This window comes from Syngnathus leptorhynchus, chromosome 7 (assembly GCF_054491065.1).
Source record: "Syngnathus leptorhynchus isolate UIUO chromosome 7, UIUO_Slep, whole genome shotgun sequence".
In the NCBI taxonomy this organism is placed as follows: domain Eukaryota; kingdom Metazoa; phylum Chordata; class Actinopteri; order Syngnathiformes; family Syngnathidae; genus Syngnathus; species Syngnathus leptorhynchus.
This window is the reverse complement of record NC_141201.1, coordinates 11421464-11447228: the sequence shown is the minus strand read 5'-3', so window position 1 is coordinate 11447228 and position 25765 is coordinate 11421464. Positions and strand designations below refer to the sequence as shown.

General features: G+C 40.7%; 3 protein-coding genes across 8 annotated transcripts in view; 2 read left to right on the top strand and 1 right to left on the bottom strand.

The window, feature by feature from the left end:
* Positions 1 to 423: 423 nt before the first annotated feature.
* Positions 424 to 9324, top strand: relt (RELT TNF receptor). Of its 2 annotated transcripts, XM_085917249.1 has the most exons (11): positions 424 to 442; positions 540 to 687; positions 4126 to 4195; positions 4268 to 4363; positions 4666 to 4850; positions 5084 to 5139; positions 5260 to 5514; positions 7066 to 7134; positions 7443 to 7521; positions 7775 to 8149; positions 8375 to 9324. In XM_085917249.1, the coding sequence occupies exons 2-11, from the start codon at positions 638 to 640 to the stop codon at positions 8526 to 8528; spliced, it is 1389 nt and encodes a 462-aa protein (XP_085773375.1). In that variant the 5' UTR covers positions 424 to 442; positions 540 to 637; the 3' UTR covers positions 8529 to 9324. The 2 variants fall into 2 exon arrangements, with proteins under 2 accessions (XP_085773375.1, XP_085773373.1); XM_085917247.1 differs by lacking the exon at positions 424 to 442 and having other exon boundaries at positions 501 to 687.
* Positions 9325 to 9541: 217 nt separating this feature from the next.
* Positions 9542 to 14308, bottom strand: p2ry2.1 (purinergic receptor P2Y2, tandem duplicate 1). 4 transcript variants are annotated; one of them, XM_085915955.1, is made up of 6 exons: positions 13537 to 14308; positions 12743 to 12858; positions 11054 to 11381; positions 10595 to 10763; positions 10187 to 10526; positions 9542 to 10113 (listed from the first exon to the last, which is right to left on the bottom strand). In XM_085915955.1, the coding sequence occupies exons 2-6, from the start codon at positions 12800 to 12802 to the stop codon at positions 9964 to 9966; spliced, it is 1047 nt and encodes a 348-aa protein (XP_085772081.1). In that variant the 5' UTR covers positions 12803 to 12858; positions 13537 to 14308; the 3' UTR covers positions 9542 to 9963. The 4 variants fall into 4 exon arrangements, with proteins under 4 accessions (XP_085772081.1, XP_085772080.1, XP_085772083.1 ...); XM_085915954.1 differs by having other exon boundaries at positions 13943 to 14308; XM_085915957.1 differs by having other exon boundaries at positions 10187 to 10394; positions 13943 to 14308.
* The window catches only part of fchsd2 (FCH and double SH3 domains 2), a 25212-nt gene continuing 13142 nt past the window's right edge, over positions 13696 to 25765 (top strand). Inside the window, exons 1-6 of one of the 2 annotated variants that reach the window (XM_085915952.1) lie at positions 13696 to 14387; positions 16968 to 17065; positions 19872 to 19917; positions 24514 to 24593; positions 24906 to 25050; positions 25197 to 25330. In XM_085915952.1, the coding sequence (XP_085772078.1) occupies positions 14367 to 14387; positions 16968 to 17065; positions 19872 to 19917; positions 24514 to 24593; positions 24906 to 25050; positions 25197 to 25330 (524 nt within the window). In that variant the 5' untranslated portion in view covers positions 13696 to 14366. The remainder of the gene's footprint in view (positions 14388 to 16967; positions 17066 to 19871; positions 19918 to 24513; positions 24594 to 24905; positions 25051 to 25196; positions 25331 to 25765) is intronic. The other variant, XM_085915953.1, reaches the window with a different exon arrangement.

Sequence of the window (25765 nt, the reverse complement as noted above, 5' to 3'; positions counted from 1 at the left end):
TTAATTCTAAATGACTGAATACATGGTGTAAGTAAAGCTATTCATTAGATCATTATGAAAGACAAGTTCAATGGACATTTTGCACAAACTCAACAGTCAAATAAATTTGTTCTAATTACCTTGAAAGGGAATAATTACATGATGCGGTATAGCTGTACCATGGATTGCTGCACACTTACAATAACAGCAATGTCACCATGGATCTGGATTGCTGCATATTCAAATTGAAGATATTATTTTGGGGGGCTCTGTATAATGCGCCCATTATATAAGAAATAATATACAGAGCTCTTTTAATAATCATAATAATACATCATAACGAATCTCTGAATCTGGTCTGCCCACACAAAATGTCTAACTATCAAATGATCAGAATCCACCTTTGTATTTTTTAAACTATCTATGATGGAAGTCCTTTTATCTCTTCCAGTCTGGCACTGCTGTAAGTATATACTACATAAGAACTACATAGGAACTGTTTGAGTGGCGTCATCGCTTGGCTGTGACGCGGGCTTGAGCTTGAGCCTTCTGCCCACAAGAGAGGAAAGCCCGGGATCGGGAGGGAGGACTCTAACCGGCGTCGTGCCTTTAAACCACAACAAATCCAACACGTTAACTTGCTTCACCATATCTGGTCATGTTCGTGTCCGAACTCTGCATCTCAACCACTTTTATCCACCGAGACCGGTAAGTTAAACGACTCTTGGATTTGAATAGACGATCGCTGCGTTTACTGCACTGTTCATGTTGGGCTTTTTGATTCTCCACATGACGAATTATAAACTGAGTTTTGGTTGCCTTTCATCCGCTTAAAGAAGTTTTAAGAGCTGTGGCTACTCTGTTTTGTCATGTAGTGAACGATCTTTTCTTAGTAAAGTTGAACAAAGAGACAGCTCTTTTAAATTAAGTTTGTCACCGTGGTGTGTTCACGTCCGTTTAGAATGATGGCTTGCAACGTTCAACAGTGGGTAGCCGTCTCAATGACGTCACTGTCAGTAGCGCGATCCACACTCTTAACCGGCCGCCAGCTGAACTTGCCAGTGCACAGAACAAGGCCAGCCTGGCCTGGGTCAATCTCTTTGTGACAAGGCACAAGTGACTGATTGTGTGTTTGTCATGTATTATTGCAAAGGATACACTCAGTCCCTCGTGCTAGTGGTGATAGAGACATGAGCCTGTTACAAAACAACTGCTGAGCAATGACAATGAAGCCCACAAAGCATGAAATTGAACCTCTTGTCAGGTATTGCATCTTTACGGAAGAGGATTAGGGCCAGTGAAGAAAAAAAAAACGAGGGGTGACAGGATTCTGACTTTTTTTTTCTCAGAAGTCAGAATTCCGACTTTAAAGTCAGAATTCTGAGAATAAAGTCAGAATTCCGACTTTAAAGTCAGAATTCTGAGAATAAAGTCAGAATTCTGAGTTTAAAGTCAGAAATGGGGAATTCTGACTTTAAAGTCAGAATTCTGACTTTATTCTCAGAATTCTGACTTTAAACTCAGAATTCTGACTTTAAACTCAGAATTCCCAATTTCTGACTTTAAACTCAGAATTCTGACTTTATTCTCAGAATTCCGACTTTAAAGTCAGAATTCTGAGAAAAAAAGTCAGAATCCTGTCACCCCTCGTTTTTTTTTTCTTCACTGGCCCTAATCCTCCTCCGTACATCTTTCCCTATATTATAGGGAAAGATGTACGAAACGGTTGAGTTGCACTGCAACTTATAGGGCCTATAAGTTGCAGTGCAACTCAACCGTTTCGTTTGAATTCAAATATAAGTGTGTGCTAATTTTAGTTAGAAAAAAATAGGCTGCTGCGTGTTTATTTTCTAAACTAAAATGTGTAGCATGATATTTAGTGGTCATGGAAATTGTTGCCTTCTCTGCAATAAAAAGTTAAGAGGAGAACTGACAATTACATTTGGCCAGAGCCTGACATCAGATTCAAGTGCAATTTGTGAAAGTAATACATTATTGTGAAATGAATGTAAGGTGTACTTTGTTACATTGTTTTGGTTTTAGGTGATGACAAATATTTCCATCAAGCACACTTTAGAAAACATGTTTTTGCCCTCTTGCCAAGGGCCATAAACTCTTTTATTTTATTTGCATTGCCCATTTTTATAACCAGTAGCATTCCCTTTCCACATTCCTTTTTGTATTCATAAATCAAAATAAGACTCACTTTCTGCTTTGCATTTCTTTAGCTTTCCCATATGAGAGAAAATGGAAATTTGCCAGGAAAAAATGAGTCAGGCTTTTCACTTCGTTAGATAAGTGGGTTGTGTTCCCATTACTAGAATGATAATTACCTGAATATTTATTTAAAAGTAGAAAGGGCGGTGCTGTTTTTTTTAACATGTGTGCTCATGCTGTTCTTATCACCATCGAAAAAACTATAAAAGCTGTGTTCAGGCATGTATCACTGTTAGTGCAAACGGAAACATCCAACTTCAGGATAGTTATTTTTTTCAAACATAATGACAATTTGGCAACATTACACTCAACTGTAATGTACTGTAAGCTCACCCAAATGAGGCTGCTGTCATCTCCGTTTTCAAACGCGTCAGTGAACTTGACCTCTTTGCGTTCCAACGTGATAAATTCTAATCTAACAGTGCGCAGGAAACGCGTGTGTACTGACATACCAGTCCGCTGGAAAACCTGACAGCATGCCAGCAAATCCAAGGTCAGAAGACAGTGAATGCGCCATGACCTGATTGACATTAAACAGTCATGTATGAAATGCGCAATTAGAAACCAACACAGGAAATGGTTGGCAGGTGTAGACAGCTCAAAAAATGTCCACGGATTATTTAACATGACTGAATAAAAAGAGAATCATACATGGCTAGTCAGTCCTAAGAAGAAAGATTCTGAGGATAATTTTGTCCAGTTTATTGATCCCAATGCCAAACATACATTTTGTTTGTTTTTCTTATCCCTCATGCTCAAAGCATGACAGCAATGAAAATAAAACTTTTGAAGTGCCCTGTTATTTAAATTCAGATCCCAAATAGGCGCCAGTGTGTTTGTTACCTTATGGCAAGAGAACACAAGTGCATACAAAGATGTGTTAGATCAACTATATGAAGCAAAGTGTTGAGAAAATGTTTTGAAATCATCCGTTGTTAGTCAAAGTCTGTTTTATTGTCAATTTCTTCACTTGTACCAGACATACAAAGAAATCGAAATAACGTTCCTCTCGCAGTGATAAGTAACAACACTGTCAAAGCAGAGTTATCCTAATGCTAACTCCAAACTAATACAGCAATGACATTAAGTAAGTAAAAGTGCACCGTGATGACCCAACTCAGTTTGAACATTTTATTCATCATCACGTGTGTGTCCGCTGTTAGTGAAGGGGTGTGTCTCAAGGTCACAGGTCAGGATGACATTATAAAGCCCAAGCAAGGTACATTGACAGATCCACTAAGCAGTATAATTGAGTCTTCCTTCAGGTTTCACCACAGGGTGTTTTTTTTTTTTTCTTCAGGGTGTTTTCGCTGCAAGTGTGTCATCTGTAAGTCAGACCTGAGTGTGCTGTTCTCCTTTATTTTGCTTCCCTCTGTCATTTTGCATTTCTGCAACCTTTTCTCTACTTTCTGTCATTATCCTTGCTGCAGTTTCACATCTCTATTATAGAGAATTGAGGTTCGGTAATCCGTACCACCCCTTGCGTGATTTGGGACAAGCTAGCACTTCATATAAACTATAAATTAGCAAGGAGTTTGAATATCAAGAAAAAACGTCTGGCATCAGCTGTAATTTTTGTTATTAGTCAGCATGTTGTGATACATTTAAGGAAGTCATTGGTGACTGCTCTTTATGTTATGCATCAGGAGGTGGAATTGAAGAATATTTTGCTTCTAAACAATCTTGTCCCGACTTGCAATAGTTAATTTAAATAGATGTTTTTGAGCTGTTTGTCAACACTGGTGAAACTTCACACATTAATTTACAATTACTGGCAGAAACAGTGTATTTGTGTTTATTGTATTACCTAAATGTTTTGAACTAAGTATAATAGCCAAGTTATGGGACTTTTGACTCTGCCTATTTTCCGATTAAGTGTGGCCGACGTGGACCTACCCTGAACACATTTTGTAAACATTTCTTCTACAGATCCTACGACGAGAATACACTGAAGATGAGGAGGAACCAACTTTGCCGCTCAGTGATTTTTCTTGTCACGGTAATCCTTAACATTTTAAAATACTAACAATGCTAAAAAAAAATTGCTTTACGATCTGTTTGTCTGTTCCAGGTGTTTGGTTATTGCAGGACTGCAGCAGTGCAGTGTCAGTGGGGAGGAGAAGAGTGCGTGTGTCTTGAATGCCCCGCCGGCCAAGAGCCTTCTCGAGTGAGTCAGACCTCTTTGCGAAAAGAAAAACCGGGAGACAGTTGACTCATATTGATGAAGTAGCAGCTGCTTTCGTATTGTGTTGACACATAATTTTCTTTTCTTAAATAACATTAATTTAGACTGGCACTTTGACAAAACTGTATTTTTCATTGTTTTCAAGGGCCCTTTTATCATTGTGTGAGCACACAGAAGCATTTTGCATAATGACATTTGGTAATAGATTTCAAATGAAATAGATTCTTTCATGAGCGCTTTCAGGAACATTATGATATAGTATGTATTTGTTTATGTCTCGCCAGCCTTGTGGGAAAATTCCCAGTCAGGCAGAAGAAGTGCAGTGTCGTCCATGCCGGATGGGAACCTTTTCAGACTTGTTAGACTCTGAATTGTGTCATCTACACTCCTCCTGCAAGCTTCTCGGGCGAAAACTCATATCTCCCGGCACTGTGAACTCTGATGCTGTGTGTGGCGACTGTCTGCCTGGGTAATTAATCCAAGTCTTTGTCTATATTTGTCACAATTTCCTGTGTGCCTATACGCATTTACTTGACATTGTAGCTGCAGGCTTCTATTGAATCTTTTAATTTGAATTTTGTTTAGTTGAAACCACACAAAACACAATTTACTACGGTTGTCAGGAAGCTTGCAGGGAATTTTTTTTATTGATTGTTCATTGTATCGTCTTTCTTCATTCTGTTCTTTTTTTTTTTCTCACAGATTAAACTCCAAAGATAGGGTGGGAAGTTATTCAACGAAAAACCCCTGTGTAAACAGTAAGCATGTTTTTTTTCCCCCCCACTGTTGCATTCAACACCCAAACTCCTTAACTTGATAACTCAAAAGGTCAAATCAAAACTGATTGGAAATTTTCTGATTCTGATTTTTCCCCCCAGTGACTGTGCACAGCAGAGGTGTACGCACAGTGGAGCAAGACTTGATAAGTGGTGCTGGAGGTCCAGTCAATGACACCGTTGTGCGCAGCACTGAGGAGAATATGGCAGAGTATGCTGTGTTCGCCTTGGGGCCTATCTTCTGTGTGACGGGCCTGCTGGGTATCGTGATTTGCAACTTCTTGAAGAGGAAAGGTTTCCGCTGCAATGCTGAGAAGGATGGGGTTGATGCAGAGGCAGCCACACCTCAGAGAGAAGGTGAGACAGGACTGGACAGAAATCTACCGAAAAAGCCGAAAGGGGGAGGATGAGCCCCGTATTCGGTTCAATCCCAAGTTTCTGAATGCTTGTGATAATGTTTTGAACTTTAACCCAGGGTCATTTATTAGGGATTATATATGCTCCATTTTTTCCAAGCACACACTCTTATTATTGGGCTTTTTTCTATCTGAGAAGCAAGAAAAAACATTCCTATGAACTCACCAGGGAGTCGGGGAGAAAATAAGTTAGGAAGAGTGTACATGCTTCTGAGGGACTATGGATGGGAGAGAAAGAGGAGACAAAATCGCTAAATAGCTAAATGTACTTTTTATGACTTAATCCTAGACAGTCACTGAGCTGAAGTCTCACAATATGCTGAGGTGTCACTTGGCTTTATGCGGGTTGGATGTTTTACTTCACACCATTTAAACGCCAGTTCATTCTATTAAGATGATTGAATTGTTGTAAGGAGTTATGCTTCCTTGATGTTTTTCTGTGAAATGCTGTTTAGAACTGTGAAAGGGGCTAGTGTGTGTCACTTCAGTCCAAGAGCATAGCAGTAACATAAAGGCCAGGTAGTTGCTGGGTGCAAGTAAACAGATTTACTAAGCTCAGCTGGCTTTTCTCTTTCACCTGATGGCGCAAGCCGTGACAGCTGATGAGCCGTACGTTTGTTTTTTTATGAGGACGTCAGAGCCAGAGAACAGCTGCTCTCCACAAATGTTTTCCACACGCACATGACTGCTCCTTTAAGATATCATTGTTATTCATGAAATATTGATTAAACTGTGATTTTAGCAAGCTAGGCAAGACATTTTAAAAGCCTCACTCCCAAAGAAATATACTCCCTGTTCTCTTCCTGTTGTGAAACCTGAGCTGTCTCTGCACTAAATGGAAACGCCCCAATCCCATTACCTCTTTTCTCTGTCCTTCTTGCATTTCTTTCGACAACACGTCAGCCTCATGTGAACATGACACGCCATCCTTCGCTCGTCTCCTTTCCCAGCCGGATCAATAATTCAATTAGGTGCTCACCCTCATGCTTTATGTTGCCTCTTTCATCTACAGTACTAAACCTTCTCTTGTACTGTGCTGCTCTAGTCTGCATAAGGTCTGGTAGGTTTGAGAGAGGAAATATTTGGGCATTTTTCTTCTCTCTTTTGTCATTATTATGTGACAGCCCTCGTCACATTGTTTATCCTTGTTTTTTAGTTGATAGTGCAGGACATACAGTTCAGTCTCCAGCACATACTGTATGTCATCAACTCCAGTCACTGGAGAAGGCCCATGAGGAGGACTTGAGCAAGCTCAGTTCTGCAAAAATAAAATCACATGTGCTACAGTGTTAAACCTGACTTGAGGACTAGTAGAACAAGATGTCAAAATAAGTGTTGGAGTTGTTGCAGCCTAACAATGCTGACGTACACTTGAGAAATGACAAGTCCTCACAAGTTGCAGAATAAGATGGAAATGACACCGTTGATATATTTGTATGTGCCTGTACTCGACAGAAGTACACCCTTTAAAATTTACTTTTCTATTCTCTAGGTAAAAATTACGATGACCTAAATGAAGACACCATCGGTATTCTTGTTCGTCTAATTACTGAGAAAAAAGGTGGGTGATATTGGTTCTTCACGTCTTGTACACAAACAGAATTAACTCTGTGAATTCAAACAGGCCACTTATTAGTATTGATTAATAGTTTTTAATTTTTTTTTAATTCAAACAGGCCACTTATTGGTATTGATTAATATTTTTTTTACATATTTAACTTGAGTGTTTTCAAAATAAATTAAAAAAATATAGCTTACCTTACTCTTAAAACTTTTTATGTGTTACAGAGATGAGAGTGATATGATAGAAAATACAATATATATAAATAGATGGATGTTTGCACCAATATTTAAATGTTCGGTTTTCAGAAAATGCTGCTGCATTAGAAGAACTATTGCAGGAATATGAGAGCAAACAGATGGCCCTGAGCAAAGTCTCATCAGTCAAGTAGGTCCACACACGCACACATTTGCTCACACTTAGAAACATTCCGTCACAAATCCACATGTATTTTAGCCAGGCTATATGTTTTTAGGAAGTACGTTATGACACAATCATAGTGAGTTTAATCTGAACCAACCATAATATTCAAACCAGATTTTTTTTTTTGGGGGCGGCAACATAATAATGGTATACATTGTTGTCAGACAATGCATTCTTTTTCAAACTAAATCCTCCTCTTGTTTTTCCCCTCACTCAGGTTCCCAATGCTGCCTCCCTTGTCCTCATTCTGCTCCCTCCCCAGACTTTGCCCTCATCAGTCGCACCTTCACACCATCTCTGGCCTCTCCGACTTAGGACCAAATCACGGCTACCGTTGTTCCCGTTGTTCTCAGAAGAAATGGCCCGCTGTGCTTATAACCCCTCTGGATTCCCTTAAAGATCCTCTGAAACCCCCGCAGACCCTATTTCCCACCCTGAAAACATCCACTGAGCAAAAGAGGGACCCCCTGCTGCCAGGAATGTGTGTTAACACTCAGTGTACACAATCCCCGGTGCCAAATACTGTGCAGGAGAACGTAAAGGGCAATGAGGGAAAGGAATGGACAGAGCTGAAAGTTCTGTCTGTGGGAAGGTGAGATTTCCTGTTGCCATACAATACATATCTAATCATTCCTTTGCGCAACGTCTGAGTCATATTTCCAAGACTCTAGCTCAATTTCAACACGGATACATAGCTTTTCCCCTTTAATGAAAATCTACAGCCGTGTTTGTATTCACTTTAACATCTGTTTGTTAGAAAGGAAAGTTACCCCAAAGCTACTGTATACATGTAAACTAATGTATTATTCCTCAACAGATTTCAAGTGGCTCAGATACCTGAATACAAACCAGTCATAGAGGAAACAAGGACGCCATCCCACGAGCAACGTGAATCCTTTTTTGGCGGGATTCCATTTTCGTCCTCTTCATTAGCGGGTCTCATAAGGTACGACAACAGATTGTCATCGTGAGCCCCTCTTGTCAACGAATGTTAAGAAAATGTTTGTCTGTAAAAATGTTTGCGGCGTGACAACAACGGATCACCACTGCGGCCAACCCTGCTGCGAGAGGTTGGTTCACGATGAGCAAAATGAAACAAACAATGAACAGCATGAAGCTAATTCAAAGATTAAATGCATATGAGCACTTAGTCGGAGCGGAGCGGTTTCTATAAAATTATTGGATTAGCAGCTGTCATTGCTCTGCACTTTAAGGGCAGGTGAGAGGAAGAATACGCCCCAGTGTTTGAACGTTCATAACAAAAGAAACATGCTCAGGTAAACTCCCGTCTTTCCTCCCTGTGTAAACGACACCCTTATGGTGGAAAGAAAACATACAAATGCAATGTGTGTGTATGAAGTGAGGTAAACATGCAGTCACTTAGTGTGCAGCATAATCCAAAAATATGAATTAAAGAAGAAAATGGTGTGTTAATTTATTTCCACTCGTAATTTATTTTCACTTCTTCAAAAGACCTCGTACTTGATATTTATAAACGGGTTGCTGAGTTTTTTGTGGTTTTAGTTGACATTTTCCTGAATTTCAAATTATGTGCTATATGGTATTTATGGTAACCATTTTTTTTTATAACTTATCACATTGTTACAAAAAAGACGTCAAAGGATTTCAAGGATGGGACATGATTATGAGGATAATCCTTTTAATCTGTCATCCTTACACGTAGTCAGTCTGAAGTGTTGCTGGATTAAAAATGCATCTCAGTGTCACGTTTTTTAAATGTCTGTTTTTACTGTTGAAATAAAAGGAGGGAATTTTGAATACTGTTTTGTCTTTTTTTATTTTTAACCAGAGGGTTAATAGAGGTCTTGCCGACTATGCCAATAAAATGATTTAATAAAGGTCTTTGACTTAGTCTGCTTGCATAACTAAAGTGAGCTGGGAGTCAGACCCCCAACAGTTTGAATAATTGCGTTGTATCGCCATCTAGCGGTAAATCATAACAGTTGACCTTGCCCGCTCACCGTCTGCATGTTTTTCAGTGTTTTTCGCACCATTAAAGATACGTACAAAATTGTCTTTGAAGTTTAATATATAACTGTTAGCTTTGTTTTCAACTTGCAAGACATAATTCTTCTATTTACATACATATGACAGGAATGTGATAATGCATAATGCATGAAGTCAAGTAACATTCAGCAATGCTCTCAAAGTTGTATAAAAAAAAACATCATATACTTTACAGTTGTATATAAGATTACTTCATTAGAAAAAAGTTATTTAAAATGTTTCCTCTAATATAAACATACTCACCCCTGTACAGATTGTTATTTGCATTTGTCTTATGGGAAAACTTTGAACAAAGCAGACGTCAAATAGTACTAGAATCGATAGTGTTCAACTTCTTTCTGTAATCTCTGCTGTGAGAGATCATTTGCTCACAATCTTTCATCTGTGGAGCCGTCTCTTCTTGAGATTACTCCGGGCGTCCTGTCCAGCCAAAAAGTAAAGGATAGGATCCATGCAACTGTTGGCACTGGCGAATGGACGGGTAACCTTGTAGGCAATACTGGACGCCTCAAGCATATTACAGCTGATCTGGAGAAAGCAATATGACCATTCAACTTTTTGACGTGTGATAACATGTTTGAGAAAGGGTTGTTGTCCTCACCTGCGTGGGATTGATCTCCCTCAGGTATCTCAGAGAATAATACACACTCCTGGTGAGGTGGAACGGGAGGAAACAAAGCATGAACGTTGCCAGGACGATGATGATCATCTTCACTGATTTCTGCTTGGTGCGGTGGGCCACTTGGCACCCTGCCATGCCCTCTTCACCAGCGCCCCAACTGGGTTTCAGTAGCTTCCTCAACATCAGGCTGTAGCACACCATCAGCACCATGAAGGGCAAAGCAAACAAAACCACTGACACGGCTGAGCTGTACACCAGGAAGTTATCAAAGAACTCTGGGCTGGTTGTGTCGTAACAAATTCTCTCTGTGGCCACATCCCTGAACAAAAACATGTAAAAATTCCATGATTATCATGACGAATGAGAAGCAAATGAAGGTGAAGTCACCTTAGTCTTGAGAAGTAAAGAATAGGTCCCTGGCAGAATAAAAGACAGGCCCAAACTGCCACAGACACCAGTTTGGCCCGACGAGTGCTCATCCACTTCAAAGAGCGGACTGGATAGCAGACACCCACAAAGCGATGCAGACTGATGCAGCACAGGAACAGAATAGAACCTAGAAAAAAAAAAGTTGTCGCAGTTACATACTGTACACCAGTGTTGTTCAAACTATGGCCGGGGACCCATTTGTGGCCTGCCCACAAGTTTTTAGTGGTCCATATAACACAACCATTTGGTCCAATGTTTACTTCAGTCAACATAGCACAACATATTGATGCCGTCCCACCCCCTTTACTACTACATAATGAACATGCAATGTGTGTCACACAACATTTCAAACCCAAATTATAATTATGAATTTTCCCCTGCAAAACAAATCCTGCAGCATTTGCTCCTGAATCGCACCGTATAAATTGGCATAAAACAGGAAGCGTATGATCTTGCAGAGAGGTTCACCAAAGGGCCAGTTATGTTGATCCGCGTAGTAGTAAATTAGGAAGGGTAGCGTGAGGATGTAGAGCGTGTCACACATCGTTAGGTTGAACATGTAGATAGTGGAGGGTTTCCAGCGTTTTGTGCGAAAAACCATTACGTAAAGCGCCGTAGCGTTCAGGGCCAGGCCGAATACGAGCACCAGGGAGTAGCTGACAGGAAGCAGAATGTATTTAAAATCTTCTTGAAAATGGCAGTAGAAGTTGCTGACGTTGCCTGGAGCAGTGTTGTTCATGTTGACCTATAGTAAAACAGACATGAATATTGATTACTAACAATTCAGAGAAAATGTTGGATTCAAATATGTATTTGCACAGGGCGTGCTTAAACTTAACAACTCTTTATCAGAACTTTGTCCTAATAGTTGTACTAAGTTCCTTCTGTTTCCTTTTTTCAATCACAACAGAATGAACTTAGTACAACCATTACGACAAAGTTCTGATAAAGACGCGTCACGATTACAACAGTGACACTCTGATGAAGGCGGAAGTTCATGCCGAAACATGTCAGGTAATACAACCAAAATACCCTGTTTGTGATAAAAGAACCAAAAAGTGATTGAAAAAAGGAAACAGAATGAACTTAGTACAACTATTACGACAAAGTTCTGATAAAGACGCGTCACGATTACAACAGTGACACTCTGATGAAGGCGGAAGTTCATGCCGAAACATGTCAGGTAATACAACCAAAATGTCAGGTAATACAACCAAAATACCCTGTTAATAATAATAGTAATAAAATACAGTGACACTCTGATGAAGGCGGAAGTTCATGCCGAAACATGTCAGGTAATACAACCAAAATGTCAGGTAATACAACCAAAATACCCTGTTTGTGATAAAAGAACCAAAAAGTGATTGAAAAAAGGAAACAGAATGAACTTAGTACAACTATTACGACAAAGTTCTGATAAAGACGCGTCACGATTACAACAGTGACACTCTGATGAAGGCGGAAGTTCATGCCGAAACATGTCAGGTAATACAACCAAAATGTCAGGTAATACAACCAAAATACCCTGTTAATAATAATAGTAATAAAATACAGTGACACTCTGATGAAGGCGGAAGTTCATGCCGAAACATGTCAGGTAATACAACCAAAATGTCAGGTAATACAACCAAAATACCCTGTTTGTGATAAAAGAACCAAAAAGTGATTGAAAAAATGAAACAGCATGAACTTAGTACAACTATTATAACAACTGTAACTTTTTACACGAAACAGTTTGTTTTGCATTTAGTTCCTTTCCAGTACCAAATGTGAAGTAATCCGTGATCATAAAATTCAAGTACAGATCAAGTCTTGATTTTCTTTGTGCACCATTACACATTAGCATTTTTTTTGTTTTAACATTTATGTTGTTTCACCATCATAACTGGGTGCCTGAGGACAAACAAAATGTGATTTGCGATGAGTTATATATAATATATATATATACTTAAACATCTGTTGAACCAGTGATACATTCTTGTCTCACTTGTCATGACATTCCTTTCATGTGTAATCAAAACATTATCTTTTTGTGCTTCTCTTTAGTTCTCTCTTCCTTTCCATAAACACAATAAATAGAAATTCAGTACAAGAGGCAACAAATACCTGACACAGGCAGATTGTCTTCCAGCAGCTCTCTGATATTCTTCGGTTGTCTATGTTCATATGGTTATTGGTTCAAAGCACAGCAAATTTCATTTGGAAGCCGGTCGAGCTGGAACCTGTATGTGCAGAAAACCCGAGGCTGTTCTTGACATAAAGAATGGCAGGTCACTCTTTACAAAATGTGGTAAATTTGACATGACAAGAATAAAACCACTGACTCTAAATTTTCATTGACAATAATTTGTTATTGTTTCTTCAAATAAAATTTCCTACTTCAACACAGCAAGGAATGCAAGTAAAAAAAATACCACAAAAAAACATAATTGCAGAACCCGAACCAATTATTCTTGGCCATTTCTCCCACATCATTGCGAGGTTGTGGGTGATACTGAGCGAGGAAAGGTGAGAAAGAACATTTAATGTCTCACCTGTTTTTGAAACTAGTATTAATGATTAAACGTTCCTTAATCTTGGCCAGGAAAACATAATTTAACATACATCTACGCTGCCTAATGGATGGATGAACGATGGATTTATTTATTTATTCATTTATTTGTTGCAACTCTCACACAAATCTTCAAAATCGGTGTAGTCCCCCCCCCAAAATAAAACAGACCAAAAAAAAAAGACAAAAAATCTGCAAACCCATTAATCCACGCAAGTAAGCAGCAGTCCACTGTAGTAGAGGAAATGCCCCCACCCCCCGCTGCCCACAAACAATTCAAATATGCATTTTTAAAAATCATGATTGTTATTAGTGTGGGCGTGGGTCTCATGCGGTTGCAGCTGCCCACCTCATTTTTCCTGGTCAAAGTTGCCAGACTAAGTCAAACAATAAGAACAAAGAGCAATCTTGTAAATCCATTTGACAATGAATATCAAATAAACGCCCAAACGGCTTTTCATACATATACTTCGAAATTTGAGAGCGTGAAACGGAACCAAACGTGACATTTTGAAAGCGGCTAATCGATTCCTCTGCACTCGACTGCATTCCCTTGTTGCTATGCAGCTCTGCCTCTGCGGTAAAGTCACTAAACTGTCTCTCGCAGGGTGTCCTTCTTGATCGGACAGACGACTCGAGTAGGAATATAACGCATTCGAACACAGTGACCTTTCGTGTTGTGGCGACGTAAAGTGAAAGACATGAAAATAGTCATCTGGAAAAAATTAAGACATGTTTTCCTGCGCCCCCCTTACCGACACCGGATGCGTTACCGTACGCCACCACTGGGGGGAGCCATTGCCCTTGGCAGCTGATGGGGTTCCCCGTTATTATCCACCTTTCCTCCCCACTGCTTCTTCCGCTCCCCTCCCCAGTTCAACTCTGCTCAGTACAGTACTGTACTCTCAGTAATCCAGCAGTGGCAGCAAGCAACACAAAAGTGCTCACACACTCTCCTCGCAGCGCAGCCTCACTTTCGGCGTCGTAGAAACCAGCCCGCTTGCCACCAATCATGGCCGCCGGAGTACAAATCTAACTCCACGTCTTTCCTCCCTGTCGCGTGGACGGGAGGATTACTGTCATTTTTTATGATCGTTGGAGGAAGAAATATTATTCGGTTTCTTTTTTGGATAACTATACATTTTACTGGGGAAATACCATTCATGTCAATACCCCAAAATGCAGCCGCCGCCGAGGAAGGTGAGTGTTTTCTACATCCCGTTATTGATGTTTTATTTAGCCTGACTTGAGACAATGACGGATGGAAAACAATGTACAGTAGCAACATCATTAATAGTCCAGATAACCGCACACAACGCGTCATGTTCGTAAAAGCGGGTACATTGCAGAAAGGGCAATTTTGCCAGCCTGCAAAAGCGGCGTGTTATAGCTCCGAAATATTAACCTTTTGACATGATGGTGATGATTCATTTGTCCAGCCGTCAAGATAACAAACTCTACGTGCTCCCTCCCGTATGTTGTCTCAAAACACAGAGAGCCACGCTACTATGCACATGTGACACATTTTGCACCCACTACCACACACAACGTAACAAGCTAAAAAGAAAAAAATCATGAATGGCTTTCACATTTGCCCTTTTTTGTGAGGTTAGCAAGCTGAGATACCGTGATGCTAGCTAGCAATGCCTCCATCAGTGTGTTATGTGGTCAGCTACTGTACACAGTCGTGTTGAGCGACTGCACCACTGGCTCAACATTTGATGTGATGCTCGTCGTCTTGAAGGGAAGACCTTCATATGTCCGGGGTCACACACACACACACACACACACACACACACACACACACACACACACACACACACACACACACACACACACACACACACACACACACACACACACGCACACACAGGCACACACAGGCACACACAGGCACACACACGACTGCTGTATTGATTCAGCAAGAGCTGCTGAGAACACTGAACTGTCGATGTATGTGTGTGAGTGTGTTGTCCTGAAATAGCTGCATGAGAGGCAATTACCTTGGTGTGAACCAGTGCACAGTTTCCTCTTAATTACCACATATTCCCCATGTGCCACTTGTGCTTTGGGTCCCTACCTTCCCTGAATGTGTCATGTCAGGTCTGCAAAACACTTAACCATGAAGCTTGCAAACTCCAAATCACAGTTAGCAAACTCAAGGCTCGACGGCCAGATCTAGCCCACTGTCTCACTTCATGTGGTCTGTGAAGACAAATAATGTGCGTCAACTTTATTACACCATGCATCTATCTGTTGGGAACTATGACCCTACTGTCTCCTATCTACGCCACTTAAGTGTCATGTTGATGTGTCAGCACATGTTTACACGGTGAGCAAGACTCTGATAAAAGATGACTGTAATTTCTAAAAATAGACACATTTATTCCGTTCAGTGTTGCAGGGAGCAGGAGCCTATTCCAGCTGACCGCTAACCTCAGGTCATTTATAGTCAGAAACCAACCTCCTCACACCGCCATATCCATTCGTGTATTAGGAAAAACAAGTACAACAGCAGGCAATTACTGTAAAATGTCATGCCCTAAGTAACGCTGCAATGCAATGTTTGTGTTCCTTCAATGGTTCCCCTCGTTTTACTCAAACTGATCTCTCTTTGCAAAAGTGTACCTTCAGTAAATCTGCTTTAAAGTCAGCAGTGATGTACAATTGTAATGATCCACACATTCAATACTCACTCACTCACTCACTCACTCACTCACTCACTCACTCACTCACTCACTCACTCACTCACTCACTCACTCACTCACTCACTCACTCACTCACTCACTCACTCACTCACTCACTCACTCACTCACTCACTCACTCACTCACTCACTCACTCACTCACTCTTGCTCTTTCTCTGCCCTTTTCTCAATCACCCTCTCTGACTTCCTCTCCTTCTCTCTCACACTCCCTCTTTCTCTCACCTCCCCTTTCTGTCCATCTTATCACCTGCTCACCTGCCATTTTCTTCCCGAGCAAGCTTTTATGCCCAGCCTGCCTTCAGCCACTCTGTGCCACCAACTCGCCCTTCCTCATCCCCATAGCTTTACTCTGCATGATAGAGAGGAAATCAAGTCACTTTTGTCCCGATGAAGTAATGAACCTCGCCCTCCTTATCTTCAAAGACGCAGCAGATGAGGGAGAGCCTCTGCTGTGTGTGTATGTGTGTGACTAAGATGCCAATGTATTTGTGTGTTTGGTTGATTTGTCTAGACGACTCAGGAATTTGCCCACTTTTAATGCAGTGATTAGCGAGTGGAATTCACCAGACAATACACAATGACCTTCGCAGTGATTTCCTGGGCATCGACAGGAGTTTGTGTGTGTTTGTGCATGTGTTTGGAAATGTTCTTTTTTTAGCATAGCATCTGCTATGTGCAAACAATTCCCTCTCCTGACTCCGAAACTTCGAAAATAACTCATTGTTGTGTTTGAAAGATTTGCAATTTTGTATTCTACACAAACTACATAGACACAAAATATGCAAAGTTGTTGTGTCCTATTAATTGTTGATTAATTGTGCCTCAAAGTGTGATCAATTCAATTCATTTTCCCTCGTAACTCTTCAGACAATATAATCAAATGGAGGACCCCTAAGGACAAACAAATGTGAATATGAAACCCTGCTTTCCACACCCTCAGGCATTATGTGTTTGTGTATTACATTCTTAACATTTTTTATTTGATTGTAGTGTTAACCAGAAAGCAAGAGAATTGTAGCAGTGTGCAGGCAGATAAATGAATTGGCTCGTCCATGTGTATTTTCTCCCCTCCAGGTTAAAGTAACACAAGAGCTGAAGAACACGCACACGGACCAGTTGACAAGACTGCACTTTAAAAATCAGACTGAATGCGACCTGCTTGAAGACATGAGGTAGTGATCTCATCATAATGTGCACCACAATCCTCTGTGAGGTTTTTTTAAATTTTTTTTAAAGGACAAAGGGTCAGGAAAATGATGGAATTTCCTGCTGCCCTCTTCCTGTTCCCCGAATGCATCTCGTCATTTTCTCGTGTCACCCGCCCGCCTAGTCTTTAGTTTCATTTTGTCGCATTTGCTCTCACCATCTCTTCTCGTCTGTTTCCGGTCTTTTTTTGTGTGTTTGGCACCAAGACGAAGCTCATGTTCCTTCACACGCTCTCGTTTTGTCTGTGGACGCAGTATCGATAATTTATGGCAGCTCAGTCTAATCAACTTGCTCTCTCGTTTGCGTTCCTTTTCTTTTGCTCACTTTCTCACATTGTTTCACTCATGCCAAACGTAGACGCAGGCAAGATGTAAATGTGTGTGAATAAAACATCATGTGGGAAAAACTAAAGATGATAAAAATAAAACCACTTTTTACTCCAAATGCCACTTAAGAGACTGCAATACCAAAATCGTAAAAATAGTCAAAGAATCACCACTTTTGTGTGACGAATAGAATGGAAGCATAAAAGCTTGTCTTGTTAGTCTAGTTTAACAGCAGCCCAATACAAACAACAACACAAAATGCTGGAAGTCCACCATTGTCCATTGTTTACTATGATGTATTTCTCGTCTTTGTTCTTTAGCGGGTTACACTGTGTCACACTGCTCTGTTGTTACACTATTTACATCGAGCATGCCACACAGATATTGCCTCCATGGCCCATAGTAGAAACAGGACAGATTAGACTTGACTAATCCAAATCGCTTCAGGGCATGGTAAATTGAACAGTTCCAATATCAGTGCTACAATAACAGTACACTATGCTGACACTCCGATAAAAGGCGAGACCTTTGAAGGGTACAACAGGTTAGCATCCGTTTGAGTTTTGTCTCCACCAATCGAGATTTCGTACTACAACGACATATTAGGCACCCCCTGAGGAGGATAAAAAAAAGGTGAATTTTGCTCCTTAACTCGTATTCGACAAACACAATATTAATCAGAATGTAGTGTTTAAAATAGTGGGGACACATACAACATATTCTTGTAAAGGCAATATTGGCTTTCCCTTTAAAAGTCAATATATCAGAAGACATGAATAAAATATATTACAGTCAGAAAAAGATACTTATTTAAGTGCTTTCATCCACAATGTCTCCCTGATAAAATATTCACTAAAATCAATGCACTTACTTGTATATTAGAATATTTTATGAAAAATGAAAAACTTATGGAGTACACTTAAGGCGGCACTCGCACTAGATGAGTCATACTGTGCTTAAGTACGTTTACCTTCTACCTGTGTACTTATTTTGCTTTTTCATGAAATGTAACCCTACTCTCATAACTTTCTGCCTATTATTTGCTATTGCTGTCAGTGTCAACAAAAGTATAAAAGGAATCACAAAGTCACATTCCTAGCATGACAACTCTGGGATTGAATGCTTCCCTGAAAGTGCAGCAGGCTTTTGCTGTAGATGCCATTGGGAAATGGCACTGCGGTTCTCACTTGAGAAACCAAAAAGGGACATTTTTTGCTTAGTGATGTAATACGGAAAATGGATGGATATACTTCCTAGCTTTCTGACACCATAAACACTGTGTTGAGCAGATGAAAAAGAATGGGATGCCAGCAAGCGTGTGCTGTAGTAATATCCATGGCAGGACTTTGTTCTTGCAGTCATTGAGGTATGAACATGAATGCCATCCCAAAAAATAAAATGGGTTTGGATATCATTGGTAAAAGCCAGCAATTGTATTGTCAGATCAAAAGCTGGCTTTTATGCACTGCTCCAAATTATCAGAGCAAAGCGATTTAGATTGTGTAACTTGAAACTTTTTCATGTCAGCTCTGTAAAGATGATGATGCCGAGTGATTAGAAAAAAATTGCTCTATGGGTTCAGCTGGGTCTTTCTTTCTGCTGTTGGACTACTCGCCTTCACAGAAATCCTTCTGTTTCGAAAGCGTCAAATTTCAAGCCTCTGACCCAATGTAACTACAGTAACCTCTGCAAACAGTCAGTCTGAATTCATTCCTTGCATCCACGAAAAACCGACCTGGCTTCGGCTGCTGAGTAACTTTCAAACTTCACACCACTGAATCATAATCAAACACACGCATGCCGTAAAGCCTACACTGGATTTTAACTCTTAAATCCAAAAAGCTGCTCTGAGGTTATTTACCCTAATTAATCCACAGGCTGGATTTAATCAGCATAGACTCACAAAACACACACACACACACACGCTTGCACACACACACCAACCACCCCCACCCCCTAGCCCCCCACCCCACTCACATTTTTATGAAGGTAATGTGAAAGGAAGAAAAAAGGACAGACAGAAAGATCAATAGACAGATAGCTAGACTGAAAAGGCTATTTAATCCTGTCGCCGTGAGTGCATTTTAGGTGGAAAACTCTTAAGAGGGGGATAAAAGAAAGCAAAAGAGTGACAGTGAGCATCATGATGAGTTTGTGGACGTGGGCAGTCAACTTGGTGTCCTCAATCCAACAACTAAATCCTCTCCACTCTTATATCTTCCTAGTTCGTACTCACGCACCCGCCACACACGCACATACACGCAAACACACACACACACACATGATGCAATTTTGCGTAGGTTTTCTCCTGGCACTCTGGCTTCCTCCCACAGTCCAAAAACGATCATCTTAGGTTAATTGAACAACACACTACAGTAGATTAGGGTTATCTGTTTTAATGCCTACTGTATGTTTACAAGTGTGTGGATTTTTTTTCTATTTACAGGAGCTACAGTCTGAAGAAGGGACAGCTTGAGAGGGACTATGCACAGGTACACCTCACTGATGTTTAGCCGAAATCTCAAGGTTATTGATGAGGGGGGGGTATATAAGGTTCTTATTTTCGCCTAAAAAAGTTGAAACAACAAAACATGGCAGCGTAAATGTCAGCAAATAATGAGACTTAAGTTCAGCCAGCATCAAAGGATTAACTGTGTGACTTTTTGAATTGATTTCTTTGCAACACATCTTAAAAAAGATGCACCGCCGTCATGGATGACATCACGTGAGATGTCAGCATATGGTGTGAGATCGGAGCACACAATAGCTCAGTTCGGCAAGCTTTGTAAGTGTGTTTCACACTCTGTCTCGAATATATACACACACAGGAGGATACGTAATGTCACCACTGCGTCTCTTTTAATATTCCAGAACAGAACAAAGCAGGTGTGTGACAACAGCTCGGACTTTTTCCATGAGCCGCTGTGCTATCCTCGCTCTTTCGTGGACATCCAAATTAATCCTGACAACATACTTTCTCACTGCCAGGGTTTGGCGGTTTATCACAACAGGACCGCCGATTTGTTAACACGGTGTTATTTCGTAAATGCAGTCTTGTCGCAGAGATGACACATTAATTGAAAGGGCCGCCTCGGCCGAGGTGCTGCTAAAAATAGTACCTAGTGCCATTCTATAGAGACAAAATGAGAGTGCTGATCTATCTGTATTATTCACCGCACAACTAACTCAAAGGTATACTCTGCCTTTTGCTGTAGAGATGACCTCACACATTCCCCAGAAAAGGATGAGATTTTTATAAAATGAACTTTTTCACCTTTGCTTTCAGAGCAGGGTCAGTGTGTCTACTCCTTGCTACCTCTTTGCCTTGATTCTTCTCACACCTTTCTCCCTCAGCACTGTCTTTTTAACCTTAGAAATACTGGTTGCCTAGCAACAAGCCCTTGCGGGATTCAATGGATTGCCTTCTTAATTTTGTGTGTGTGTGTGTGTGTTTGTGTGTGTTTGTGTGATGAACACAGGCGCACGCACCCTGTATTTTTAAGCGGGTGATGAATTGGACATTGATTTTTTTTTTTTTAAATGTTCACATGCACCCTAATATTATTGTAGAGCAATTTAATGATGCCATGTTGCCCCCGTGCCTCTCATCACAGTGCTCGGCTAGTGGGCCTCTGCCTGTTAACACATACAAACTATCCTCAACACAGACATAAATTCATCCAATGAGCAGGCTTGAGAGACAGATGGAGTCAGAGAGATGGGAGAAAGTGAGAGGGAAAGGGGAGACAGATTAAAAGGATGCAATCTGTATGGGACAAATAGGCACGAGCATTTTCAAATAGAAAAATGACAGTGGATGGATGTGGCGAGAACAAAAATAGAGCAAGAAAGTTATTGAAGAGGATCTTTCTTTTAATCCTAGTCTTCCACGTGTTAGATATTCTCTCACTTTGACGCTAGTTACAAAGAAGCTGTCGAAAGTTTTGAATTTGATCGAATGACATATGGCCAGGGGTGTGATCATTCGAGAATTCGAATTTCATGTGCTTTGTGACTGTTCAGAGTACAAAAAAGCCATTCGAAGTGTTTCAGTTTCAGTCTGGATGGGGTAAAAAACAGATTTGGGAGTTTGGACAAGGCCATGTTGAAGCCCAGAGTTCAAGCCAAACAGGGTGAAGCAACATTTAGGTGTCAAATAAGCTGCCAAGAGAATTGAAGTAAGGCCCAAGTGTGTTTTTAAGTCGGGGTTGCAAACTTTTCTGTTATCCTCTTGTTTATAATGAAGTTCTTTTGAAGCATTTTTAAAATCCTTAAAAATATATTTTGCTTTTAATGTTATTTTAGCAATATGAAAGAGAGAGAACGAGAGAGAGAGAGACAGAGAGAGAAAGATTTGTTTTTCCTCTATTGCCCTCCCACAATCAACATTACTGGCATAGTTTTCGGCTGGGGTCATTTTTGGACTGTACTGCCCAAAAAGGCCATCATGCTTTGTGGCTGCTTCTTGAGTGGCTGAGTGAAGTCACGTGATTGCTCCCTTTTAGCCAACCAGACACAATGTAGCTCCTCACATGAAAGGCATATGGCTTTGGCAGAAAGAACGTGCCAGTAGAGCATGGAGAGGAAATCAAGTACTGTTTATCGATTCAAGAGGATGACGAGACAGGTTGTAGGCTTGTAGCAGACAAGCATGTAGTGTTTATTTCATACTACCGTGGCTCAGTGTTCCATTACATAATGACTAATGCTTAAGGTGGTGTCTACTGGTGTTTCCGAGCAGGAGATGATGTCAGTAAAAACACCCTATTTGAAATCATGGTTTCCAAATATCTGAGATGAGATCATTAGACAGACATTAGATGCAATGAACTATAAAGTGCCGCAGAAAATATAAGAAGATTTATTAAAAATATAGTACGACACATGAACCTATGAAGGAGAAGAAATGTATTGCAGTGCACGAGTCCCATGAATGCAGAAGTTTTTGCTGATATAGAAACTAGAGTTCCTAATGATGGTGTTTGTCTACCTTATGGGATAAAGCTATCACAGTATTTGGTTGTTGAGCATCGTAAACTTCAAAACCTTCTGCCAGAGGCCGGCAGGCTGAACAGTTCATGGTGTGGGGGGTGTTGCATCCCTGGTGAACATGGGCGCTTTTGGCCACACAGCGTTTGTCTGGAATATCCCTGATGGAGGGAAGAGAAGTTGCAATTATTATGATTATTTTTTGTTTCTCACCACTGTCTGGAGAGGTTGCACTCTGTGGCTTTGTAGCCAGCAGACCACACGGAGATGCAGCTGGTCGGCATGCTTTTGATGGTTTCTCTCGAGAAGGTGATGAGGAAGGTAGGTGGGAGGTATGCCCTTAGCTCACACAGGACGTTCAGTTGCCACTACTCCTTTTTTTTTTTTTTTTTGCACGAGCTGTGGTGTTCTGTGACTAAACAAGAACTGTCGTAATCAGCATCTACTGCTCCTGTTTTTTTTTTTATACAAGACCTGTGGTGTTCTGTGATTAAGTAAGAACATTCATAATCTGCACTGCCAGGAACGTTGTGCTATTGACTGCTTGTAAAGAATTTCTGGATTTAGAGTGTAATAATGTCTGGTGTTGTTGAAGTCAACAATAATTTCCTTTGTCTTTTTTATGGTGATGACCAGGTTGTTGGAGTGGCTCTATTTCTGCTCAATAGCTTTCATATTGCCATTTCTGATGAGGCCCACCACAGTTGTTTTTTTTTTTTTCCACATATCTAAATATGTGGTTTACACTGGATCTGACTCAACAGCCATGGGTCATCAGGATGAAGAATAGTGGGCTCAGGACGCATCCTTGAGGACTCCGATAGATCATGCTGGATGTTTTCTGAGAGGTGTTAAAATACTGATTCATAACAGGGCCTGTCGGTCTGGTCATCCAGGGCTGTTGGGTCACGGAAACAATGCCGATATAAAGAAGAAACAAATTGTGATTCAACTAGATTCTGCTACAGACACGTGAACCTTGCAGTTGGCACTTCCAAGACACGGGTTCAATTTGGACCGGCTGCTGTTGGTTGCACATTACGACCGCCAACTTGGCTGCAGGTTCAGTGCAAATCCAGCAAATCCGCACAGCATGCGGCCGGTCTTGGCATTGCCAAGAAGTGCCACAGTAAAAATCTCAAAGGAAATGCAAAGTGATGAACAAAACTAACTGTGTAGAGATGAAACAAAATAATTTGGGCAACATGTAAGGGGGACAGATTATAATAAATGTGTGAAATGTAATGCTACTTTTTACTCTATTTGGCTTCACATTCTGGTGTTTGTCTGAATAAACAGTCTTTCTGGTCAAAACAGGATGTGTGTGTGTCGGTGTGTGTGTGTGTGCGTGTGTGTGTGTGTGTGTGTGTGTGTGTGTGTGTGTGTTTGTGTGTTGGAGGTGCACATAGGTGCACGTAAAAATGAATACGTACTTCCACCTTAGCATGACCACACAGGAAGGCCTGAGGTAACTTGAGGTAACTGGCAGATTGTTAGTGTTGAGAAGAGGATGGTGGGAGGAGGTTCGTTGCTGAGTCTGAGGCTGGGTCACATTGGTAAAAACACCCATAGTACAATCATTCGGGTGATTGATGGTGAAAATTTACAAACTAGTAATATCATGCTGTTGCTTGACATGAGCTAATTTTGGAAGAGTGGAAAAAAATGCAGACAGTAGAAAAACGAGATGAGCAGTGGTTAGAATGTGACTGAGAGTAGGAATTGACCTTGAAGCTACAATACAGCTACAATATGATTGTATTCCGTTTCCTTCCAGTGCGTGTGTGGCTAAGTTGTCACTACTGACACAGTGACCCACTGTAGTGGATGTAGGCTACACATTCTGCAGTTTCTGACTGGTGTGCATACTGTACAAATCTGTGCCTTAATTGTTGCATATGTCTGGGCTACTTAATATTATGGAAGCAATATGAACAATCTCAACAAAGACAGGAGAAATTAGAATCAGTGAGCTTGCTTCAATGGGTCTTCCATCCAGCTTGATCAGATTTGTTCACATGGATAAGAGGCTTTGTAGAGAAATGGTGTGAATAACGTGTTTTATGAAATAATTGCATTATTTATACATTTCTTGTTAGGCTCTGCAGAAGTTAGCAAGCCAATACCTAAAGAGAGACTGGCCTGGAATCAATCCCGATGACCAGAGAACAGACTACAGGTCAGTGGGTGTCTATTCAATTACTAACTAACTTAATTTACTCATACATGTGCAGATTGCATTTACAGCCAAACAAATCCAGGCCTTCTTTGATTTAATTTCTCTTTGCTGGATAAAAAAAAAAAGACATTGAAAGGTGAAGAATCATCATTATTAATACTTGAATTTCTGTTCTGTGGTCATTTTCTAGACCTTAGCTTTAATACAGAATCATACATTAGCTTATATTATTGTTTCACAGCCTTATAGTGAAATACAGGATAACTATTTCTCAATAGTGTGTGAGTAACTGTGTTTATCCTGTCCAAGCAGGAATGTGTATGCAGTGTGGCGGTCCTACTTAGAGGGTACAGTGCAGGTGAGCCAGTCCAGACTCAACGTGTGTGACGACTACAAGAGTCAAGTTTCGGATCCTGCAAAAACTGTCAGACTCTTTAAGGAGCAGCAACTAAAAAAGGTAAGTAGTTTCAAGGAGGCTCTGTAAGTGGCCGTTTAAAATGCGAAGATCTTTGCTCTTACGTGAGGATATGCTTTCATAATGATTTTACCCTATCGTGAAAAGTTCTTTTCCCTTACTTACCCCTTTCTTCTCCCCTGACAAAGATCATCGATCAGTTAAGTGGCATTCAGGCAGAGCTGCAGGAGTCGGTAAAGGAACTGGCAAAAGCCAAGAAGAAATACTACGACTGCGAGCAGGTTGCCCACGCAGTACGGGAAAAGGCGGATATAGAAGCCAAGTAAGTGTGTGTAATTTGTTTGTAATAGAAGAAGTATGCAAACAGCATACCTCTTCATCAAACAGCAGCAAACCCAAGTATCTTTTTATAGTATCGGCTTAGGGTTATTTTTCACTCACTAAATGAAGAGGAATGAGCTGCCGGCAGGTTTATTTGGTGAATCACAGTGCCATATTGTGTAGACTGCATTGATTGACCATTCAGCTCTTCACTGCCACTCAATAGAAGGTTACAGCTACTCCTCTGCCAAGCCATTTCATTTCAATTGAGAAAGACAGTGATGCGTTTGTCACGGCCTAGCACAAGGACCAACACTTGGTTTTCATTTTTGTATTCTTGTGTGTTGTTGCGCTCTACTTGCCGCTTTAAAAAACCCAATACGTACCCCCATTGTTGGACAAATTAAAGGTTGACCTCACTTTACCTCATTGGGTT